Here is a 20,250-nt window from a genome sequence, read left to right on the forward strand (position 1 = left end):
CTAAACTATCATGTTTTGTTAATTCTACGAGGTTAAATTTGAAAGGTAGCACGGATGGTGAACAGAAGTAAGAGGGTGAATCGTGTGAGATTAGCCTGAAAAGTGATGATCTTCCACAGACTGCCTCCTGGTATATAGTAGGGCCACATCCCAGAGCTTTGTCTTTCAAAAGAAAAGAGCAGACTGCAAGTAATACCGATGATACAGTTGCCCATGCCCCATCCAACAAAATGGCACATTTTTATTCTGCTAGTTTCTTTGGCTACCACAGTGTAATTAATCAGGTGTGGTTATTGATGAAGCCTTAAGATTAGTCAGACAGGCATAAAATGGGGTCTTTCATGCCAATATCACATTATGCCTAGTAATTTTCCAAGCTTTGCCATTTCACTCTTGTTTTTCCTTCTCTCTCACCATCAACCTTATTAACGTTCACTCAGTCATCTACAGACGTTCGTTTTTTTTCCAAAGGAATATTAAAATAAGGAGAGAAGAAAGAGGTTTTGTTCTCACATTTTATTAACTAAAGCGGGGGTCCTGTAGGCAGAACTCAGTTCAAATAACTGGTTGCATTTTTATTGTGGACAGAGACAATATTCTCTGATCATTCCTCCCTCTTTTTCAGTGTACTGTGGAACAATTACAGCAAGTTGGTAAAATCAGCTGACAGATGAGATGACAAGATTACAAGCATTTTTCGTCATTAGTTCTTAAAAGAGAAAAAGTAAAATCGAAAATCTCATTTAACAGAAACAAGCAGAATATGACAGTGCTTATAGTACTATGTCCAAACATTTCAGTGATCTGTGCATTTAGCAGATGAGTCAATGACAAACTCAACCTGGCAGTGTAAGGCTAATAATGATGAGCTTTTATTCGAGTGACAATGGCCCAAGAACCAAAATAAAGAAAAAATGGTAAAATCAGAAGAGATAATAACCTGGATGAGGCCTCAAGGGACCTGCATGTTTTGGCCTAACTGACACTCACAAGCTATGTGTCTTTGGCAAGTCACTCAGTTTTGTGCTTCTGTGTCTCCCTGCTCATAAAGCGGAGATTATAATTGCTGTTTGCATGTTCTGCCCCACAGGACTCCTATGCTCAGATGTATAGGAAAATGCTTTAGGAACCATAAAAATCAACTAAATTCATAAATGACAGTGATCATTACTGTGCTTAATAATAAAATATAACACCTAATCACAACAGCAATAAGAATGGCAATCACTGTTTACCACCCACTATGGGACAGGCATTCAGCTAAAGAATTTGATCCTTACAAAAACCTGATGAAATAAATGTAATCCCCATTTTATAGGTGTCTGAACAGGCTCGGAATTTTTGAGCATATTTTCCAAAGTGTCACACCCAGCAAACCACAGAGGTGAGGAACAAGTTGAAGGTTTCAGAGCCCATGTTTCTACCATCACAAATACCACCAGGCAAACAGATGATCTTAAGCTGTTTTCACGTGCCTTAAACATGCAACCAAGCCATCCAAGCCATCCATATAAATTGTTCGGTGCATGTGCAGTTTGCTGACTGCATGGGAGTGTGTCTCCTACTCATGGCATTACTTTTTGAATTACTCATTTTAAAAACTGACTTATTTTTTAGTTGGTCAAAGACCTCCATAAATCAATGGAAACAGAAAATTACAAGGGACCTGCAAATGGGCCCGGGGAGATTACACTTGTATTATTAGTGTTACAAGGTAAAGGAATAAGTAAAATATGTATTTCACTGTACTGGACAATAGAGACCGAAGATGCAAGTTGGGTCTATGTGCTCTTTGAGAAGCCTTTTTGAATAAATAGAAGCCACTTAAAGTCTACTTCTAGTTCTTGGTTCCACTGCTTTCTGTTTTGTTGTGGAAGTGGGTCCTATGTGCAAAATGGCACAAAGTATTCAGACAGCAAAATCTCTCCTAAGAGACTATGAGATCAACTTGTGCCCATGACAGGGGTCCAAGGAGATCATGTGGCTTGACCAGGGTCATACCACATGTCAGTTATAAAACAGGACCCATTCACCTGCTGCTACTGCTCAATTTCCTCTGCAACAGCCTCTGCAGAGGAACAAAATGAGACAATACTGAAGGATTCAGTTATTTCACCTGTTCATGTGAATTGTTAAGTAAACTTTCCACGTGAATCCAGGAGAAAAGACTGAATCCTTCTGTATTTTCTCATTTCTCATAAAATGTCATAAGAACCATTGAAAGAAAGGGCCCAAAGGTATATGAGAGTTTCACTGGGAGAAGGCGGAGAATACAGGTTGGCAGGAGAGTTTGAGAGATACATGAGGTGGGATTTCCCAACAGAGCTACACCACTGCAATGGGCTGCAGCCTAGAAAATCGAATTAGAGTTCTAAAGGCACAAACAGAAACCTCTAGTCAGGAGTGATTGGCAACCAGCAACTCTGGCTTGGCCTGGATTACTCTGGAGGCTCCTAACTGATCTTGCTTCTTTTCTTGCCCTATACATTCTGTTCTCACCAGCACAGCCATGGTGGTCCTTTTAAGGTCTAAGTCAGCTCACACTATTCCCCTGCTCAGAACCCTCCAATGGCTCCCAACTCATTCAGTAAGTCCCTTAGGTCTCTAGGTCGAGATTCCTAGCTCCAACCTTTGCACTTGCCAATACCTCCGCCTGAAACATGCTCTGCCTGAATACTTTTAGGGCTTATTTCCCCTTCCTTCTCCCAGTATCTTCTCAAATGCCACCCAGGTACCTCCTTTCATAAGATCCATGCCCACCAGAAGCTCTATCCCCTTTAGGATTCTTTGTTTTTTTTTTTTTTGTGGCACAATGTTTGACATTATATTTACTCGTTTATTCTCTGTCTCCTACCAAAGAAATAGAAATCCCATGAGGGTAGAGACTTGTGTCTGCTTTGTTCATCTTTGTATTTAAACTCCAAAAGTTTGGACATCTAATAAGCTTTCGACAAATAAATGAATAACCAAGACAGGGTTACCAATTTTTTAATCATACTGAACTATTTAAAATTAATAAAACTAGACACTGTAAGGAGCCATGTTGATTAGTAGGATAATGATAATCTGTAATAAGTAAATTTCATTGCATAAACAGCTTATCAAGTCTTTTCAACCGTTTTATTTTTGAGCTGTGAGGAACATTGACTACAACTCCTGTAATTTTGATAATACTGTTAGCTTATTTAACTAATTCTATTTCATTAATTGATTATATAAAGACAAACTTCATCCCAGCTGAATGAAGTAAAGAAATATTTCCTGGGAGCCTACTAAGTGCTGGATCTATACTACTCCTTCATAACTGTGTACTTGTGTACAAATGGAGTACAGACAGGTAATTTGCATGCTGATGATCCCAAAATAGTTAAACTAGATTCCAAACTTCACTGCTTTACAGAACCCCATAATTTTTTTCATGGTGCCCCTAGGCTAAAGAAATAACAAATAATGGTAACAGTTATGTCAATTATGCAGAGTTTGGCCCAATCAACCTAATCTATTTTTATAACCTATAATAATCAGTTGTTAGTAGCACCTGTTATATATTGTACTACTTCTCAAAGGTTGAAATCTAAATGGCCGCTCATCTATTCTAGAGATTCCTTTTTACCACAGTGATTACTACAAATCCAGTATCACATATGAATCAAAAGATATGTACCAACGTCATGTTTAAACTGTCATCTTTATCTAATAGTTCATGTAGAATTCAAGAGATATTTATGTCTTACCCTTGAAATTTTAAAATATCTGGCAATGCTCTAGGGTACCTTGATACACATTTTGGGAGATGTGAAGTTAAACTACAGACTTTTATTTAAACCCCATTCCAGGGCCTATTATTTCTTTGCCCTGCTTTTGAAAGTATCATACACAAACAAATTAATGAGCTCCAATTGCAAAAGATTTGTCTATAGATATCATTATAGGTCTTTCAGGGTAATTCTTACAAGAAGCAACGATTGTTTTGTTGAATACAAATCTCCTGATACCAAGGTATTACCACCTTCTACCCTACCCATTTATCTTAATTTATGATACTGAAAGTTTAACTATTTTTTGTCTTAAATAGACACTTGGTCCTCATTATTTATGGATTCCTTACTTATTTGCCTACTCCCCAAAATTTTTAATCTCCAAAATCAATAACTATCTTTGTTGTTATTCCCAGACATGCAAGGGTGTGTAAATTTTGAGTTACAAGATGTACATGTTCCCAGTTAAGATCAAACACCACAATACTCTACCTTCTTGTTTAACATCTCATGCTGGCAACAAGTGCTCTTTTCTGGTCTATTTAGTGCCACTTTTTTGGGCTTTTTGTTGGTGATTTCTCTACTTAAAATGGCCTCAAAATACAGTGCTCAAGTGTCGTGTAGTGTTCCCAAATGCAAGAAGTATGATATACCTTTCATAGAAACACGTGTGTTAGATAAGCTTTGTTCACTCATAAATTAGCACAGTTGGCTATAAGTTCAATGCTAATGAATCAACAATACTTTTTTGAGACAGAGTCTCACTCTGTCACTCAGGCTGGAGAACAGTGGCATAATCCTAGCTCACTCTAACCTCTGCCTCCCAGGTTCAAGCAATTCTTCTGCCTCAACCTCCTGAGCAGCTGGGATTACAGGTGTGCACCACCATGCAGGGCTAATTTTTGTATTTATTTATTTTTTTAGTAGAGACAGGATTTCACCATGTTGGCCAGGCTGTTCTTGAATTCCCAACCTCAGGTGATGCACCCACCTCAGCCTCCCAAAGAACAATACATATTAAAGAAGGTGTCTTTGAACACAAACTCACATAAAACAAGATTAAGTATTGATCAGTTGAAAAAAAAAAGTGGCCAGAAGCTCACAGCAACCCAACCCTGTATTTCTCCTAGGAGCAATAATTCAAGATTCACAAATGTGGTGTTCACAGCGAATTTTCGGAACATTACCTACAGTAAGAAATGAGAAATGACTATATGTTGGTCTGCCAGATTTGTGTAAATATTTTTAAGCTAAACTTTGTGGGGAAAATCAGACAATTCCTATGTACCTGACCGATTGCAATGGACAAGCTTCAGGAAAAAGCCAAAAAAAAAAAAAATTCATGGAGAAGGGGTAAATTGCTCCAAGAATAGAGGAAGGTCCTGAAAATTGAGGCCGGAATACAATAAGAAGGAGCCTTGTCTACTTCAGAGGGTTGCCTGGAGCTGGATGGAAGCTCTCAGATACCAACATCACCATTAAATATGTATGAACTGCCAAGAGACAAGGTGATGAAGAATTTGACCCTTCAGGGTCCTGTCTGTATTATTTTTGGGAAAAAAAATTTCTTTGCAACCTTTGGGAGGGAAGGAAGTATGGTCAAATTTTCTGGGAAAGAAACAATTATGCTTGTCTTATTGTCTATCTCCCTTAATACAAGAAATTTTTTTAAGTAGACTCAATCATTACATTTCAGAAAGAAAACCAAGAAATATTTAAGTACAAAATGAAGCCATTTGGGTGCTGAATGGAGAGGGATTTTTAAAAATAACAATTTGTACATTTCTTTCCTAAATTTTTAGTGGTGTGAAATACATCTAATCAAATCACTTGAAATGTCGAGATGGAGAAATGACACTTCATGTGACAAAGATAAGGCATTTTATCTAAAATTTGTGTGTGTATGTCTGTGTGTGTGTGTGTGTGTGTGTTACAGCTCATGAATGAATAAATGAATGATGGCTATAAATGGCCTCAGCCTCCCAGATGAATGGTTGTCATAAACATGTGAAGCCTAACAAAGCAGAAAAATGGCAAAAGAGGGAATATATCTTGAGGATTACAGTGGGATTTAGTACCAAATGTTTTGAAAATATAACTCTCATGGTCTCTTACCTTATTTCACAAGTTAGTACACAATGGGAAAAAACGATCTAATTTGTTATGGGCCTAAAAAGCTGACTATCCTTTCTTTCCCCCACCTTTCAATTCTTGTATCTCTTTTCTCTGTCACCCTACCATCTCTCTAGTCATCTCCATCTCTTTTACACACACCCCCCCAAACACACACACACAGAGAGAGAGAGAGAGAGAGAGAGAGAGAAAGAGAGAGAGAGAGAATTAGGCTCTGCCAAATAAAACACCATAGTGGAGCGAAAAAATGACAGCCTTTGCTTTCCACAATTTTACAGTCTAGAGAAGGTAATTGTGATATTGTGAAAAGTATATTTGGTCTTCAAACTTGTTTCCTAGCTTACAACTTCTAAGATCCTAACAAACTCCAAAGTGAGACTTTTTGTACGTGAATGAGTTGACTTACAGCTGGAAGGCCCTCGGTAGTTTCAGGGTGAACCTGGTCGCCAGAGAGACCAAGGCATGATTAGAGGGTTTGGACTTTTCAGTCCTACCCCCTAACTTCCCGGGAGGGAGAGGAGCTGAAGGTTAAGTTGATCACCAATAGCCAGTGATTTAATCAATCATGCCTATGTAATGAAGCCTCCACCAACACCCAAAGGGACAGGGTTTGGGTACGTTTCTGGATAACTGTGCATGTGGAGGTTCCTAGAGGGTGGTATGCCAGGGAAGGCATGGAAGCTCCATGTTCCTTCTCCCCTACCTCGCCCTATGCATCTCTTCCCTTGTATCTTTTGTAACATCCTTTAGAATAAACTCATAAATCTAAGTGTTTCCCTGAGTTCAGTGAGCTGCTCTAGCAAATAAATTTAACCCAAAGTGAGATCATAGAAATCCCAACTTGAAACCAGTTTGTCAGACGTTCTGGAAGCCCTGACTTATGACTGGCATCTGGCAGGGGCAGCAGCCTTGGGGACTGAGCCCTTACCCTGTGGGATCCGATGCTATCTCCAGGTAGATGTTGTGGGAATCAAATTGGAGGACAACTTGGTGGTCGCTGCAGAAGACTTCTTGCTTAGTGATGGGGAGAACACCATCTCCCACATTTGGTCACAGAAGTCTTCTGTGTTAATTGTTAAGTATGGTATAAGAACAGAGGGAAAACATAGTTTGAGTTTTTTCCTTACAGAGAAGTAGACATTAAAGGAAACTGTGTCATAAATACTATTTCTCCTAGGCACAATGATTCAAGATTCACAAATTTGGTGTTCACAGTGACTTTGCAGAGAATTCACTACTGTAAAAAAAAAAAAAAAAAAAAAAAGAGAGAGAGAGAGAGAGAGAGAGAGAGAGAGAGAGAGAGAGAAACAACTATATCTATATGCTGGTCTGCCACATATGCCTTTACGTATTTTTAAGCCACTTTGTGGGGGATAATCAGAAAATTCCTAGGCACCTTACAGATCACATGGACAAGCCTTGGAAGAAACAGACACAGTTATGGGTAGTTATAGGATAAGGCCATTTTTGCTGAAGGAGAAAATTGGGGAGAGAACATTTGAGCTAGGTTTGAAAGATAATCGGAGTTTAACAGGTATAAAATAGGCAGGTTGGAAGAACCAGAAATCACTCTGAGAGTCTTCAAATTCCAAATCTGAATTCCGTGTTGTTAAGTATCACTTGTATCATCTGATACAGTTTACTGAGTGCTCTGATCATTTTGAATTGATCATGGGATTACTATGAAAGGCAGATTTATATTTAACATTTTAAAAAGCAGACAATCCAACTTAAAGATGAAACTATCAGAAGATGGCAATTGGGCTTTCCAGTGAAGGGGTCAGTGGATGTGTCAGAAGCATGGATATCAAAAAAGAGCAAAAGAGCCTCTGGTGCTGTTCTACTCCAGCCTGGCAAGATCATGTCAGAAGCACTGTGCCATGCACTGGATACCACAGGCAAAGATGACTATGCTTAGACCTAATGGTTTCAAGGACACCGACATTTGGAGGAGAATTAACACCATATATGTATAAGGACTAGGGATATATTATTATCCAGAGAGAATAATCCATCACAGATACTTCTTGATATGCTTAAGGGATCACACACTGAAAAGGAATTAATTGACTGTGGGGAGGTGTTAGTTTAGGTACTCAATGACACTCAGAAAAAAAAAAGTTAAAAATTTGAACAATTTGAAAAATAAATTTCAAAGCAAACACCTTGTCGTTTCATTGATCAGCCTCTGAGACAACTGTGGACGTTGATGATGACAAGAATGAGGACACAGACTATGGCTGCCTGGCCCAGCACAGTGGTCACTACCTATGTAGAGTCTCTAAGCCTTTTAAATGTGGCCAGTGCCACAAAAGGATGATATTTTGGATATATTTGGTTAAATAAAATATATTTTTAAAATTCTAATTAATTTCATCTTTTTCTTTTTGCTCTTGTAGTATGTTTACTAGAAAGAATATTTTAAGTTACAAGTGTGGACAGCATTCTACTGGACAGCATGCTTTTGGGATTAGCACTGCAGAAGCCCGCACTCTGCTTCAATAATGGCCATAAATGTACTTGCATCAATTGTGCTTTTGCATATACAGTATATTTGAAGAAATAAACATTATTATGTGGCTAATAAGTGTTTGAATAGGACTATGCTAAACTGCTGATAAGGAGGAAAGAAAATTCATCTTATAATGGAATAATGGATTATGTAGCCAGTTAAATAAAATGAGGTAAGCTAGATGGTAAGCTAGCTTAACAGGCATATATGAATGTGCCTTGTGGGTGAACAAAGGAATTTAGAAATGATACTATATGAGTGTTTAAATCAACTATCATATCTATTTTCTAGGTCTGTGCATACATATTAATTATTTAGACAACATTTTAGAAGATACACCTACCTGACAACAGAAGTCTGAAGATGGGAAGACAGTGGAGTGGGTAATAAGAGGTTTGATGTAGGGCTATCCAGCCTTATTTATAATGTCTGAATTATTGTTGTACAAGGAGAACGTAATTATGTATCACTTCATTGTTGCATAATGATAACTGTTATTAGTATGCATTGTTATTATAAACATTACTATGCTGTGTAATCTTCATTTTTTCCAGCCCATGATCTTCTAATTCTGATGGGAAGAGTGTTAGCAAGAGGCACAAATGGAAAATAGCAGGGGTATTCCTTTGGGTTGTATGAAATTGAGAACTAATGCATGCAAGAAGTAGGCAGGGCATTACCCTTCAGAGCATTCAGGGCTCACCTGAGCTTGTTGATATCACTCATTCCTTCATAAGTAGAAAGTTCACTCACCTTGTATGTTTATAAGCAGGAAGTTCACTCACCTTGTCTGACTAAATAAGGAGCCAAACAGCTTACCAAGTTAAACTCAGTAATTACAAAATAAATAATACATAAAAGAATGAATGCTTTAGTTTCCTACTAGGAGATCTGACCAGCTCTGAGCTACAGAGGCCTCACATACCCTGATCATCAGCACAGCCTTTCTGATGTCCCGAACACCGTCATACACCAGGCGAGAGGCATCGATGAACTCATTCTCCTCAAATGGTTGAGGAACGTTGGCACTCAGGGCTTCAATGGCAACCTCTACTTGTTCAGCAAAGCGTGGCATCACTGGGTTAAAAATAAAAAGCAGAGGATTAGGCAATTTTTCTCTCATTCTAGCTTTTGGCCAAGGGCAGGTCTTTGGGCATTCTAACAGTTACGTGGAGCAAGACAATCATCGGTTCCATTTGAAGTGGGCCCACTTAAATAGTCTTTTTGCTATTTACCTCAGCAGCAAGGAAATCAAATTTCCTATGCATGGTGATGGTTTGCAAAAGAGGACGTGTCTGGAACCTGCCACGTCAGCGTGGTGTAGTGTGTGAATGTAGTTTTCATGTTACCCTAATCCCAACTGAGTTGCACTGCGGCTGGTTACTGGTTACCAGGTGTCAATCCTTGGCCAAGTTTTAATGTGTTTGTCTATAAATTATAATAAAATCCTACCTCATGATTCAGTGAGATAATGCACAAAAGTATTGGGTAGAATCTGGCCCTTTGGAAATATCAATAAATATTTAACAAATATTGGATGTTACAGTCATAGCTGGTATCAGACCTTAAGCCACATGTCTTCACAATCAAGTGTGAATGAAATAATCCAACCCAGCACTTCTGTCAAAAATGTAGGACTTGAGACATGGGGGAGGTGAGGGTGGAGCAAGAGAAGCTGGGGAAGGACTGTGTAATAGAAAGAGGAAAACACCAGGCATTTCAGCAGAAAGGCCTATGAAAAGAGAAGACCAGTGGGCTCAAAGATAATGTGTTCCATCTCACCAGGACTGCCTGGATGTGAAAGAGGATACATATATAAATTTCTAAAATGCTGACAATTCATTCTTTTCACAAGAATACCTGCACACACACCCTAGAGATTTCTGGAAAGTAAACTCAGTTGAGTGTCTGGAATACCTCCACTAACTTCTTAACAAGTGCTGCTGATTTACTGATTCTTAAAAATTTTAATTCCATTTTCTCAGCTGTTATTCTGTAACAATCAATTCACATAGCAAATGAAAGCCAAAAGTACATTCATTTTATTTATAAGGATGAAACAATAGAAACATCATTCATCTATTCCCATTTCTGAACTTTCATGCCTGATTCCTCTTTATACTCACTTTCATCCTCTGTGGATACTTTAATACCCATTTTAATCCCTATGCGAGAAATTCTGCTAAATTACTTTACTCTCTAGGGTCAGAGTATTCAAGATAAACCATTCCTGGAAAAATGTATTTCTACCAGGAAAAGTCAAACTTAAAAAAGGAGAGGGAGACAGCAGGGTTAGAGGAAAACAGTGTGACCATACTTTAGTAGAAATTATCAAAACCATAGCATGCATGGGGAAATCTCCTTCTATGGATGAATTGCTTTAATTGGTTCTCTATATTACTTGAATTTTTCATTTGGGCTTTTAAGCTATATTTAGATAAAAGAATTTGGGAAATATTAAGCTGTATCGCCACAAATATGAATCAAATAAAACTATATTTCTAAAAACCACTGCATTAAACTCAGACTATTTGAGTTATTCATTTGTATTGGGAACAAACTTTTTTAAAGGACTGAATAGTGAGCATGACATTATTTTTGCATACATTAGAATTTGAGAATAAGTATCTTCTTAAATATAATTACAAATTCCCTGTTTCTTAAACTTAGTTATATTAATGCCACTCCATGATGTCTACATTGCCATAGCATGATCGATGTCACAGTTCTATGTAATACCACAAAGTAGCTTTTAGGGGCATACAACTGTTTGTCCCTATGGATATAACTGATAAAAAAAATTAGTGCTTCTAGATGTATAGAGGGTAAATAGGCTACTCCCACAAATCAACAAGAAAAAGTAATAAAAATTGACAAAGAATTATCACACACAGTTCACAGAAAAGCAATCCATATTGCTGATAAATACACAGTAAGACTTGAATTGGAGAAATTATAATGCAAACAATGAGATGTAATTTCATACTTGTTGGTATAGGCAAACAAATTAAAGCATAATAATATTAATCCTACTGAGCATGCAGACAAAAGGGAACCCTTCTACTACTGATGGGAGCACAATGGTTACGCATCATTTTGGCAAGTGCTTTGACAAGATTTAGTAAAATTCAGTCCCAGTGATTTGGCGCATTCTCTATGGCTTGGCCAAATATTAACTTCTAAAGAGATGCTGATTAGGAGAAGTAAGTAATTGTACACTGGGGTCACAAAAATGTTTTTGTGTCTCTACGGTTACAGTTGTTTCTTGCTAGGTTATATATTTAAAGAGTTAAGAAGAAAAGTATATAAAACCTGAGAGAAAAAATAACTGCTTTAAGGGAGCTGTGTCAACAGGCTCTACCCCAGTCCTATTCTGAATCCTCCAACTCAGGAGCCACTTTGAGAAGCTCACTGCAGATGCAGACAGTGCATCTGGGTAGGATAAAACAGACTTAGGGATGTGAGTCAGGGCACAGTCAATATGTTAAAATAGTAAGCTGTGAGGTCAAAGTTTGAGTGAGAAAAGAAATATCATTTGTGAAAAACTTTAAAATACACAAATGAAAACTGTGCATAATTTAAACATATACATTTGTATATGTTCTTACAGCTCAAAAAGGATAGATTCCCACTTTAAATATAGTAGTTACCTTTGAGAAGGAGGGAGTGACATCTGTCATATTAGTCTCTTTTCTTTTTGTATCTTTGAATCTTTTCATAATTCACATATTTAAAAAGAAATCAAATTGTTCTCAAGGTTGTACTTCTTATAGAACTGGGCTCTGAAAAAATAAAGTTCTATCACATGTCCCAGAACATAATAGAAACCAATCTGAACAATCTCATTGAATGGGGAAGTCCCTCAGAAATTGTGACTGTGATCAAACACTTAATATTCTGCCTTAGTAACTGCAAACTAGGAAGCTGAGTGGGAAAGTACGCACCACTCAGACCCCAACCCACATGAACACACATCTATTTGCATGAAGACCTTTCTCGAATCTAAAGGGGTGAGAAAAGTTATAGTGTCGCTTTATTTGTGCAAGGTCATCCTGAAGAAGACATGGGGAGGAGGAAAATGTGGAAGGTGACATGCTATCACGTTGATATCAAAGTAATTGTGGTTTTTGCTATCTTGCTAAAACTACCTCCTGGCCTGATTCTGCACCCAAGGGAGAGACAGGAAAGATAAAACCTAAATGGACTATTTTCATGAGGAATGCTCTGTAACTCAGAAGATTGTGACACCAAGTTGGGAGAAGAGCATTCTATTTGCACCAGCATAGCGTATAGTATCTCTTTGGTGAGAGTTGGATGGTAGGGCTTTGGTATAAACAGTGTTATTGACCTGAGGTTGTTAGAAGAGGCAGAAACAAGGAACTTTTATGAAGAGATTGTAACAGAAATACCATCAACCTTTCAAGACAAAAAAAAAAATTACCATAGGGGAGAGGGTACAAGATCTTTATCTTAAAAATGAAGGGCTCAAAGTACAATTGAGCCTTAATATTTAAACCATCTTATTATGTTCCTCAACCAGTAAAACATAAAACTTGAACTCATTCAATTGATTATATTTACTGTAACTGACAAGACATCCATTTTTTTCTTAACATAAGTCAGTGTTTTTCTGGGTCTGACCCTTAAGAAACTCTTTCTCTGAGACCGAAGTTAAGTACTTTGAATATTTACTTAGGGACTGTTCTTTAGCCACCAATGCTCTCCACATTGCTACTCTTTTTCCTCATTCAGTCTTATGCTATTCTGCCTTTAAGAGTGATGAGGCCAGGTGCGATGACTCATGCCTGTTGGGTGGATCACCTGAGGTCAGGAGTTCAAGACCAGCTTTGGAAACACGGCTAAGCCCCACCTCTACTAAAAAATACAAAAAGTAGCCAGGTGTGGTGGTGGGCACCTGTAATCCCAGCTACTTAAGAGGCCAAGGCATGAGAATGGCTTGAACTGAGGAGGCAGAGGTTGCAGTGAGCCAAAATTGTGCCATTGCACTTCACCCTGGGTGACAGAGTGAGACCTTCGTCTTAAAAAAGGAAGAGTGACCGACATAAAAACAGAAGTTTGTGGAAGAATGACCCATCTTAACAGAACCTAAGATGTTATTTTGACTTTTAACTCTTCTAATGCTTTGTTAATATCTTAAAAAATTAAATACCCCAAAAGTAATACTGAGACAGAAAAAGTTTCAAACTTCCTCAAATATGATGCTGCTTCTGCCTCTCACTAATTAGGACAAAACACAGCATTGCCTATGTGATTCACACATTATGTATTAACAGAATTTTTGACATAGGAATATAAATAGAAGCTTCTTTCTACTTTCTGAATTATATCCAAAAAATGTAGGTACCACTTTACAGTTATTTATCAGAAATGCTGATTTGTTTTTAATAGCTTATGTTCTGAAAGGGTGATCAAAGTCAGAAATCAACTTTTAAATTCCAGTTATATTTCCGTATGCAACATGCACACTAGGCCACAAAACGATGACATTCTAGGAGAATGAAATCAGAGTTAAGTATGCATATAAAAATCAAGGTCACATCATTCCAGTGTTGATCGAGATCCTAAACCAGAGGTGAGGAAGTTCTGGAATGAATTCTCCTGAGAGACGTCAGGGGTGAAGTTTCAGAGCACAGGGTGAGTTAGTTAAATGAATGAGAAGTTGTATTAAATATTCAAATAGGACTGCTGACAACCCAAAGGACAAAATCCAAGGTCAATCAAAGGTAATAGATGTGAACAGCCGGGCAACCTCGCTACCTTTAAGTATATAAATGGTCCTTGCCCCTGCTTTAAGCATTCCAATGATTCCCTATCCTGCAGGGAGAACTAGAAAACCTCTTTATTAAGAAACAAAAACAAGCATATACACAAAACAGCCTATAAGGTTCTTGTGTGTTTCTGTCTCACCTCTTATTACTCCATACTCTCAAATGTAGCAATTAGACAGAATTACTTCAATGTCTCAAAATGTGAAATGGACACATAGCAACATATCTATGAATAATTTATTCTTTCATACTGAAATGTACATTCTTGTCCTTGGCCCAGGTGAACTCCTCCTCATTCAGTATAGAACTAACTTCCATGGTAAAGATTTCTTTAATCCTCAGACACGCAAAGTAGACAGTTCTCTACAATTCTCTATAAATTTATAGCATCCTAATCTCTCTCTCTCTATCACACATACACACACACACACACACACACACACACACACAATTACAGTACTTAGTATACTGTATTAGGCTAGTTCATCGGTATTTTTGTATGTCAACTGTTTCACATATAAGTCACCTTCAGACAGAGAACAGCTCTGCTTCATTCTTTGCTTTACCCTTTTCCTGCTTCTAGCACAGACAGTCTATCCAGCTGGGAAGAGAAGAATGAGAAGTAAAAGAATGGGACAGGAATAAACGGGGAAAATTAAGATGAACAACTCCTTTGTCATCCAGTATTTCAGGGACAAAATGAGTGGCGTCACATTTCACATACTGAGTCTCTCCTTTTCTGCCCATCATTTAGCACTGGTTCAGTAATTTTATTAAAGACTATCATGAGTCATTTAACAAGTGATTGGTGGGCATTTCTAGGTTTGGTCTCCAGGAACCTTTCAGAAACCTGAGCTCAGGACCCTCAGGACTGCTTCTTCAGAAGGAGTGCCACCATTGAGCAAAGAGAAAGATTCATAATTCTATCCTCAACTGGTTCACCAAGGCCAATCAAACACATCTGCATGCCCTGGGGTCACCCAACTGTGTGGCGCAGTCAGCCAACACACTCTGAGTGTGTTCCTTGTGCAAATTTTATTATGGAGCAGAGAGAAAAGAAAATAGACAAAGCCCCTGTTCCAGAGAGATAACCAGTTTAGTAAGTGTTAACATAAAAAAAATAAGAGCATTTAAAGGAATCTAAAAAGAAAATAAAGTATCGGGACAGTGATGGAATTGTGGCTAATTTCAGTGAAGGAATTAGTACAATGTCTTCCCCCATCACAGATAGTCACTGAGCCTATCAATAGTTGGAATTTGGTAAGGATTAAGGAAAGATCAGAGTAATTGGAGCTAGAAAGTATTAATGGCTGTGGGGCCATTCCACTATCCCCTATACCAGGTAAGTGGTATTTGATGTTTTCTACAGGTACAGTATTCTTTCCCCAAAATAGTTTCTATCAGATACTGCTATGGGAGTATTCAGTTGGCCCCCAATTCGATTCCAAAAGAGAGGAAAAGAAAGGGTAAAGGTATGATATAAACTATTAGGGCCCTCAAGTTGCCCAACAGGAAGTCTGACTGGCATTGATAAGGCACTGGGTGTGCCTTAATGGTTCCTCACATCCATGAAGCATAATCAGTTCTAAGGAGACCGAGTTTGATGTTTCAGTCCATAGTCAGTGTAGAAGTAGAAACTACCCCAAACTGAAGCCGTGATACATCTCTGCCTTTAGTTTCACTTCAGACAGAATACAAATCATAGAAGCTGCCCACCATCATGAATTGGGTTAATAGAAGGCTTTTAAGTATTTCCTCCAAGTCACCCTCACACAGGGGACTTTAAAAATCCTCAGCTCAGAATCTCTTTAGAGATGTTTGGGTGGGAGCATTACCTACTAGGCAAGAAGTAATCAAATGGATCTGTAAGTCTAATTCACAAATAGTGACTATTTCATTTTTACATGTATTTATATACCCACGCGCTCCACTGTGTGCCTTCCCTAGGAGGTACAAGGGTGGCTGGAATCTTGTTTAAGCACTTGGCTAAGAGTTCCTACTATCCAGAGCTTTCCCTTCCACCCTAATTTTGCACACACACACTGGCATGTTGGTTATGACTCCTTACACCACAGGCTAAAGAGCTTCTTCTGTAATTAATGTTTGAATCTCTAAACCTAACTCACGTAGAATTTTTCCTGATAATGCCATTAGGTTTTTCTTCCCTTTGACATGTACACTGACTTTTGAATTATATACCAGCTGTATCTTCTATGTACAATTCCCCAACTCTGTCTGTTCTCTTTGACTCCAACCCACTTCTCCAATTGCCTCGAGCCAATACAGCCTTTTCCTTCTACGTGAGCTAGCTCTGTTATTCTTCTATCCCCTCCTGGCCACATACTGCATGGCTCCATCTTGCCTCAGTAGACCTTCTGTACTCTAAATGCCACTGCACAAGGTAACAGGGCTATGATACCAGCATTTGAATATGTCCCTATGAAGTCCATGTTGTGAGATTTCTTCACACACCCTACGACTGTTTTATCTAATCATGCCATTCATTAGCCTAACGGTCTCTCCTATCCTCATGTATTTGCAAATATGTATGTGTGATAGATGCCTCTGAGAGGGCCCCCAGTGATTTCTCTTCTCCTGGTATTCATGCCTTTGTGTAACCCCCTCAACCCTGAATGTGAGCTGGAACTAGTGATTCACAATAGAATATGGCAAAAAAAAGACAGGATGCCACTTCTGAGATGAAAAATAATGCTGGCTTCTGCTTTCTTACTCTTGGTTGCTTACTCTGACAGAAGCTGCTCTAAAGAAAAGCCCACATGGCAAGTTAGATTTGGGGGTAATTTGTTACACAGAAATATATAACTAATGTGGTATGCTATGTCATAAGTAAAACTATCAGTATAAATAGCTATGGCAATAAGTAACAATATTGGTAAAAAAGAGTTAGCAGGACACATTAAAATTTCTGTTTAATTGTAGCATTGATGCTTAATCTATGTTTCATGTGTATTTATTAGTTCCAGGAAAATGTGTAAATGAATCTTTATATTTAATTTTACCGAAGTTATTAAACCAATTTAAGCCTCAGTTTACTCAGTATAAAACAGAAATAATGATCATTGCCCTTCAGAGTTTACATAAAGATCAGAAATAATGCGTTCGACAAGTTTATTACTAAATTTTATATGCAAATCTAAGGAGTACCCTAAGCACTGGGAATTGAGTGGTAAATAACACAAATACATTCTGCCTTGGAGGCACATATAAACAAGTAGGATGCACGTCAGACTATTTCCATGCTACCTAGCACATGAAAGAGCCACAGTAAATGCTTTTTGTGGCTGTCTTCACACCATGACTTTCTGCATTGACCCACGCACATACAGTGTGTTTCCACCAGGCAAAGTCACCATGAGAAAAAAAAGGTGGGCCTAATAGGACACAGCGTACCAATTATTGCCGAAATCTGAAAACTGGGCCGTTGGTACAATTTGTTTTGAAAACCAAGCTTCTGCAGTTGTATGCCCTTCTCTCCCCTCAGCAGCCCTGGATCACTGTTGCATTTTTAATAAGGAAGTTCCTGTGAAATCTGCACTCAGGACAAGTTTTGATAAACTTCCTCCTAGAACTTCCTTCTTATCTTGCTTGCTAAGGCCAGTGTTAAACGATGTGTTCCATTATGACTTCCTCAGATCCATGAGGAAAGTCTTTGAAAGACTTTACCAACAAAGTAGTAACTTCCAAAAATGAAAACTATTCAAATTCAGCTTCCTTAGCCCAGTTGAAAAATTGCTTCTAACCAGCCACCCCACTTCATCCGATACACTCTTGAAACCATTTCCCTTCTATCTCATATTTACACCACTTTAATTATTTAATTTGCATCACTTGATTGAATTTAAATCTTAAGTGTCCTCAAATGCTTTTTAAGAATGTGAGAGAGGCAATGTAGAAATAAACCTTAAATACTTTATCTAAATTTCAATCTTCCCCTGCTTAGACCAATGATGTACTAGCTCCTCTTCTGTCTGGAGACATCAGGTTGGAAGTTGAAAACTGGAACCCAGCAGCAACGACAACAGTACCCTAGCTTAATCTGCTCCTTATTCTCTGCTATTTGTCAGCTGTTTCTACCTCTCCAGACAACTATCATCATCTTGCCAGTCCTAATTGTTCCTGCATACATTCTTGGACTTTCTTTCATCAGAGTCAATCATCTGTTACCTCTGTGGGAGTTTCTAAAGGCTTTCATTTCCATAAATTCATGTTTGGAAAATTATAAATGTATATTTCAAACATAAAAATCAAATTTAAGTTCCAGAAGGCAATACATAACCCATGAGCTGAATTGTTTGATAAAAGATGAGAAAGCATTGCCTAGAAGAAGAAGCGGAAAAAAAAAAAAAAACTTTCTAAATTCCATTCACGACAACTACCCTAAGAGAATCAGGGAGCATCCATCTGCTCTTGTCTAGACACAAATTCCTTTTCCTGAGGAAAAAAAAAAATGCTTGCTTGGAAAGTTTTCTTCTATTTTAAAATAAGCATTTCAAAAATAATCACAAATGGTTTATAACTTAAAAGGATGGCACATTTAATTCTGAAATTTAAGGAATGAATGAAGTATTGAGCATGAGCATGATACCTTATTTAGCTTACAGTGTTTGTCAAAACCTAGCTTAATAAATAGTCTAATTTGGCATCATGATGTTTAAATACTTAGATTGCATTAAGATGTAATAAAGTACTTGCTAAAAATTTATTGCACATAATTTAAAAGATTCTTATCTTGATCATTAAGCATGCAATTTAAGGAGGGTTTAATCCCCCAGAATGAGGTAACTGTGTCATTATGTTATTCATTTATATTATTAACATTTTTGAGTTTCAACTCTTAATTCAAGCTGCAGGTAACGAAGAGGTAGACTCAGACCTTCAGAGTTTAAAATTTAAAAAACACACACAAAAAATCAATATATACACACATACGCCAGGTACTGAGATGGACAGAGGACAGATATAAACATTAAGACAGGCAATAAATAGAAAAGTGGGTAATACAGAATGTGAAAGACTGGGCAGTATATGGTAGGTTCCAAATGAGTGACACGGATAGTAAGAGTAATAGGTACACAGAAGAGTGGGCTTGGCTGGTCTGGTTAGAAAGGGGACTTCACTGACAAGGAGGAAATCATGTAGAATTAGAGGAAAAGTGCTGTGCTCTCAGCACTTTAGAAGGTTGAGGTAGGAGGATCCTGTAAGGCTAGGAGTTGGAGACCAGCCTGGCCAACAGAGTGAGACCTGTCTCTACAAAACAGTTTTAAAATTCAGCAAGGAGTCATTTCCGGGCTACTCTGGCCATATATAATATTTCTTTGGTTCTTTTGTCCACCTGCTATTTCAGGCCCTCTGGCTACATGCAAAGCTTCCCATTTTTTTCTTTACCAAAACTATTTCTGGAATTCTCCAAGGATGTACCACATGTGCTTCCAAAGGAGTGGCTGTGAGCATATTCTTCCTCAGATTCAAACACCTACCACTGATGTGGGAGTTTCCCCTGTCAGAATCCAGGTGATGGGACCTTCCTACAGCCACAGTTATGCACAATTAAAGCATCCAGACCACCAGTTCCAGTGGACACCGGCACTGTCTCTGCTAGACCCAATATGCAGGCCCCTGGTTTTCTCCGCTGCCGTTATCACAGATGTGGTCTTTGATGTCCTTGAAATGACAATGAAGCACGTGTACTTTCCAGTTCTCAGGATTCTGAATCCATGCAGAAGTGGAGATTCATGTCTCTTTTTTTGTTTGTACTTTAACAGACACTAGAGAAGTGCTGTTTGTTCTGCTGTGTCACCACAAATTTATAGCCCATATACATGCGATTGTGAATCTTCCTATGTCTACCCTGACTCCACCTTCATGTTAAGGGCTTTATTGTTAGAATAAAATGTTGTATCTTACTTTCTCTTCCTGTGTTATATAATTTTTTTACCCTTTTTGGAAATATATGGGTCTATAATCCCAGTACTTTAGGAGGCTGAGGTGGGTGGATCACAAGGTCAACAGATCTAGACCATCCTGGCCAACATGGTGA

At 38.1% G+C, this 20,250-nt stretch overlaps 1 protein-coding gene across 6 annotated transcripts in view; it reads right to left on the reverse strand.

Annotated features, from left to right (window-relative positions):
* The window catches only part of CTNNA2 (catenin alpha 2), a 1,155,573-nt gene that overhangs the window by 67,377 nt on the left and 1,067,946 nt on the right, over positions 1–20,250 (reverse strand). For all 6 annotated transcript variants that reach the window (XM_074397692.1, XM_003922543.4, XM_010333399.3 and 3 more), the window contains one exon: positions 9,329–9,480. In XM_074397692.1, coding sequence (XP_074253793.1) covers positions 9,329–9,480 — 152 coding nt within the window. The remainder of the gene's footprint in view (positions 1–9,328; positions 9,481–20,250) is intronic.

The sequence above is a fragment of the Saimiri boliviensis genome, chromosome 1 (assembly GCF_048565385.1).
Source record: "Saimiri boliviensis isolate mSaiBol1 chromosome 1, mSaiBol1.pri, whole genome shotgun sequence".
NCBI classification, from domain to species: domain Eukaryota; kingdom Metazoa; phylum Chordata; class Mammalia; order Primates; family Cebidae; genus Saimiri; species Saimiri boliviensis.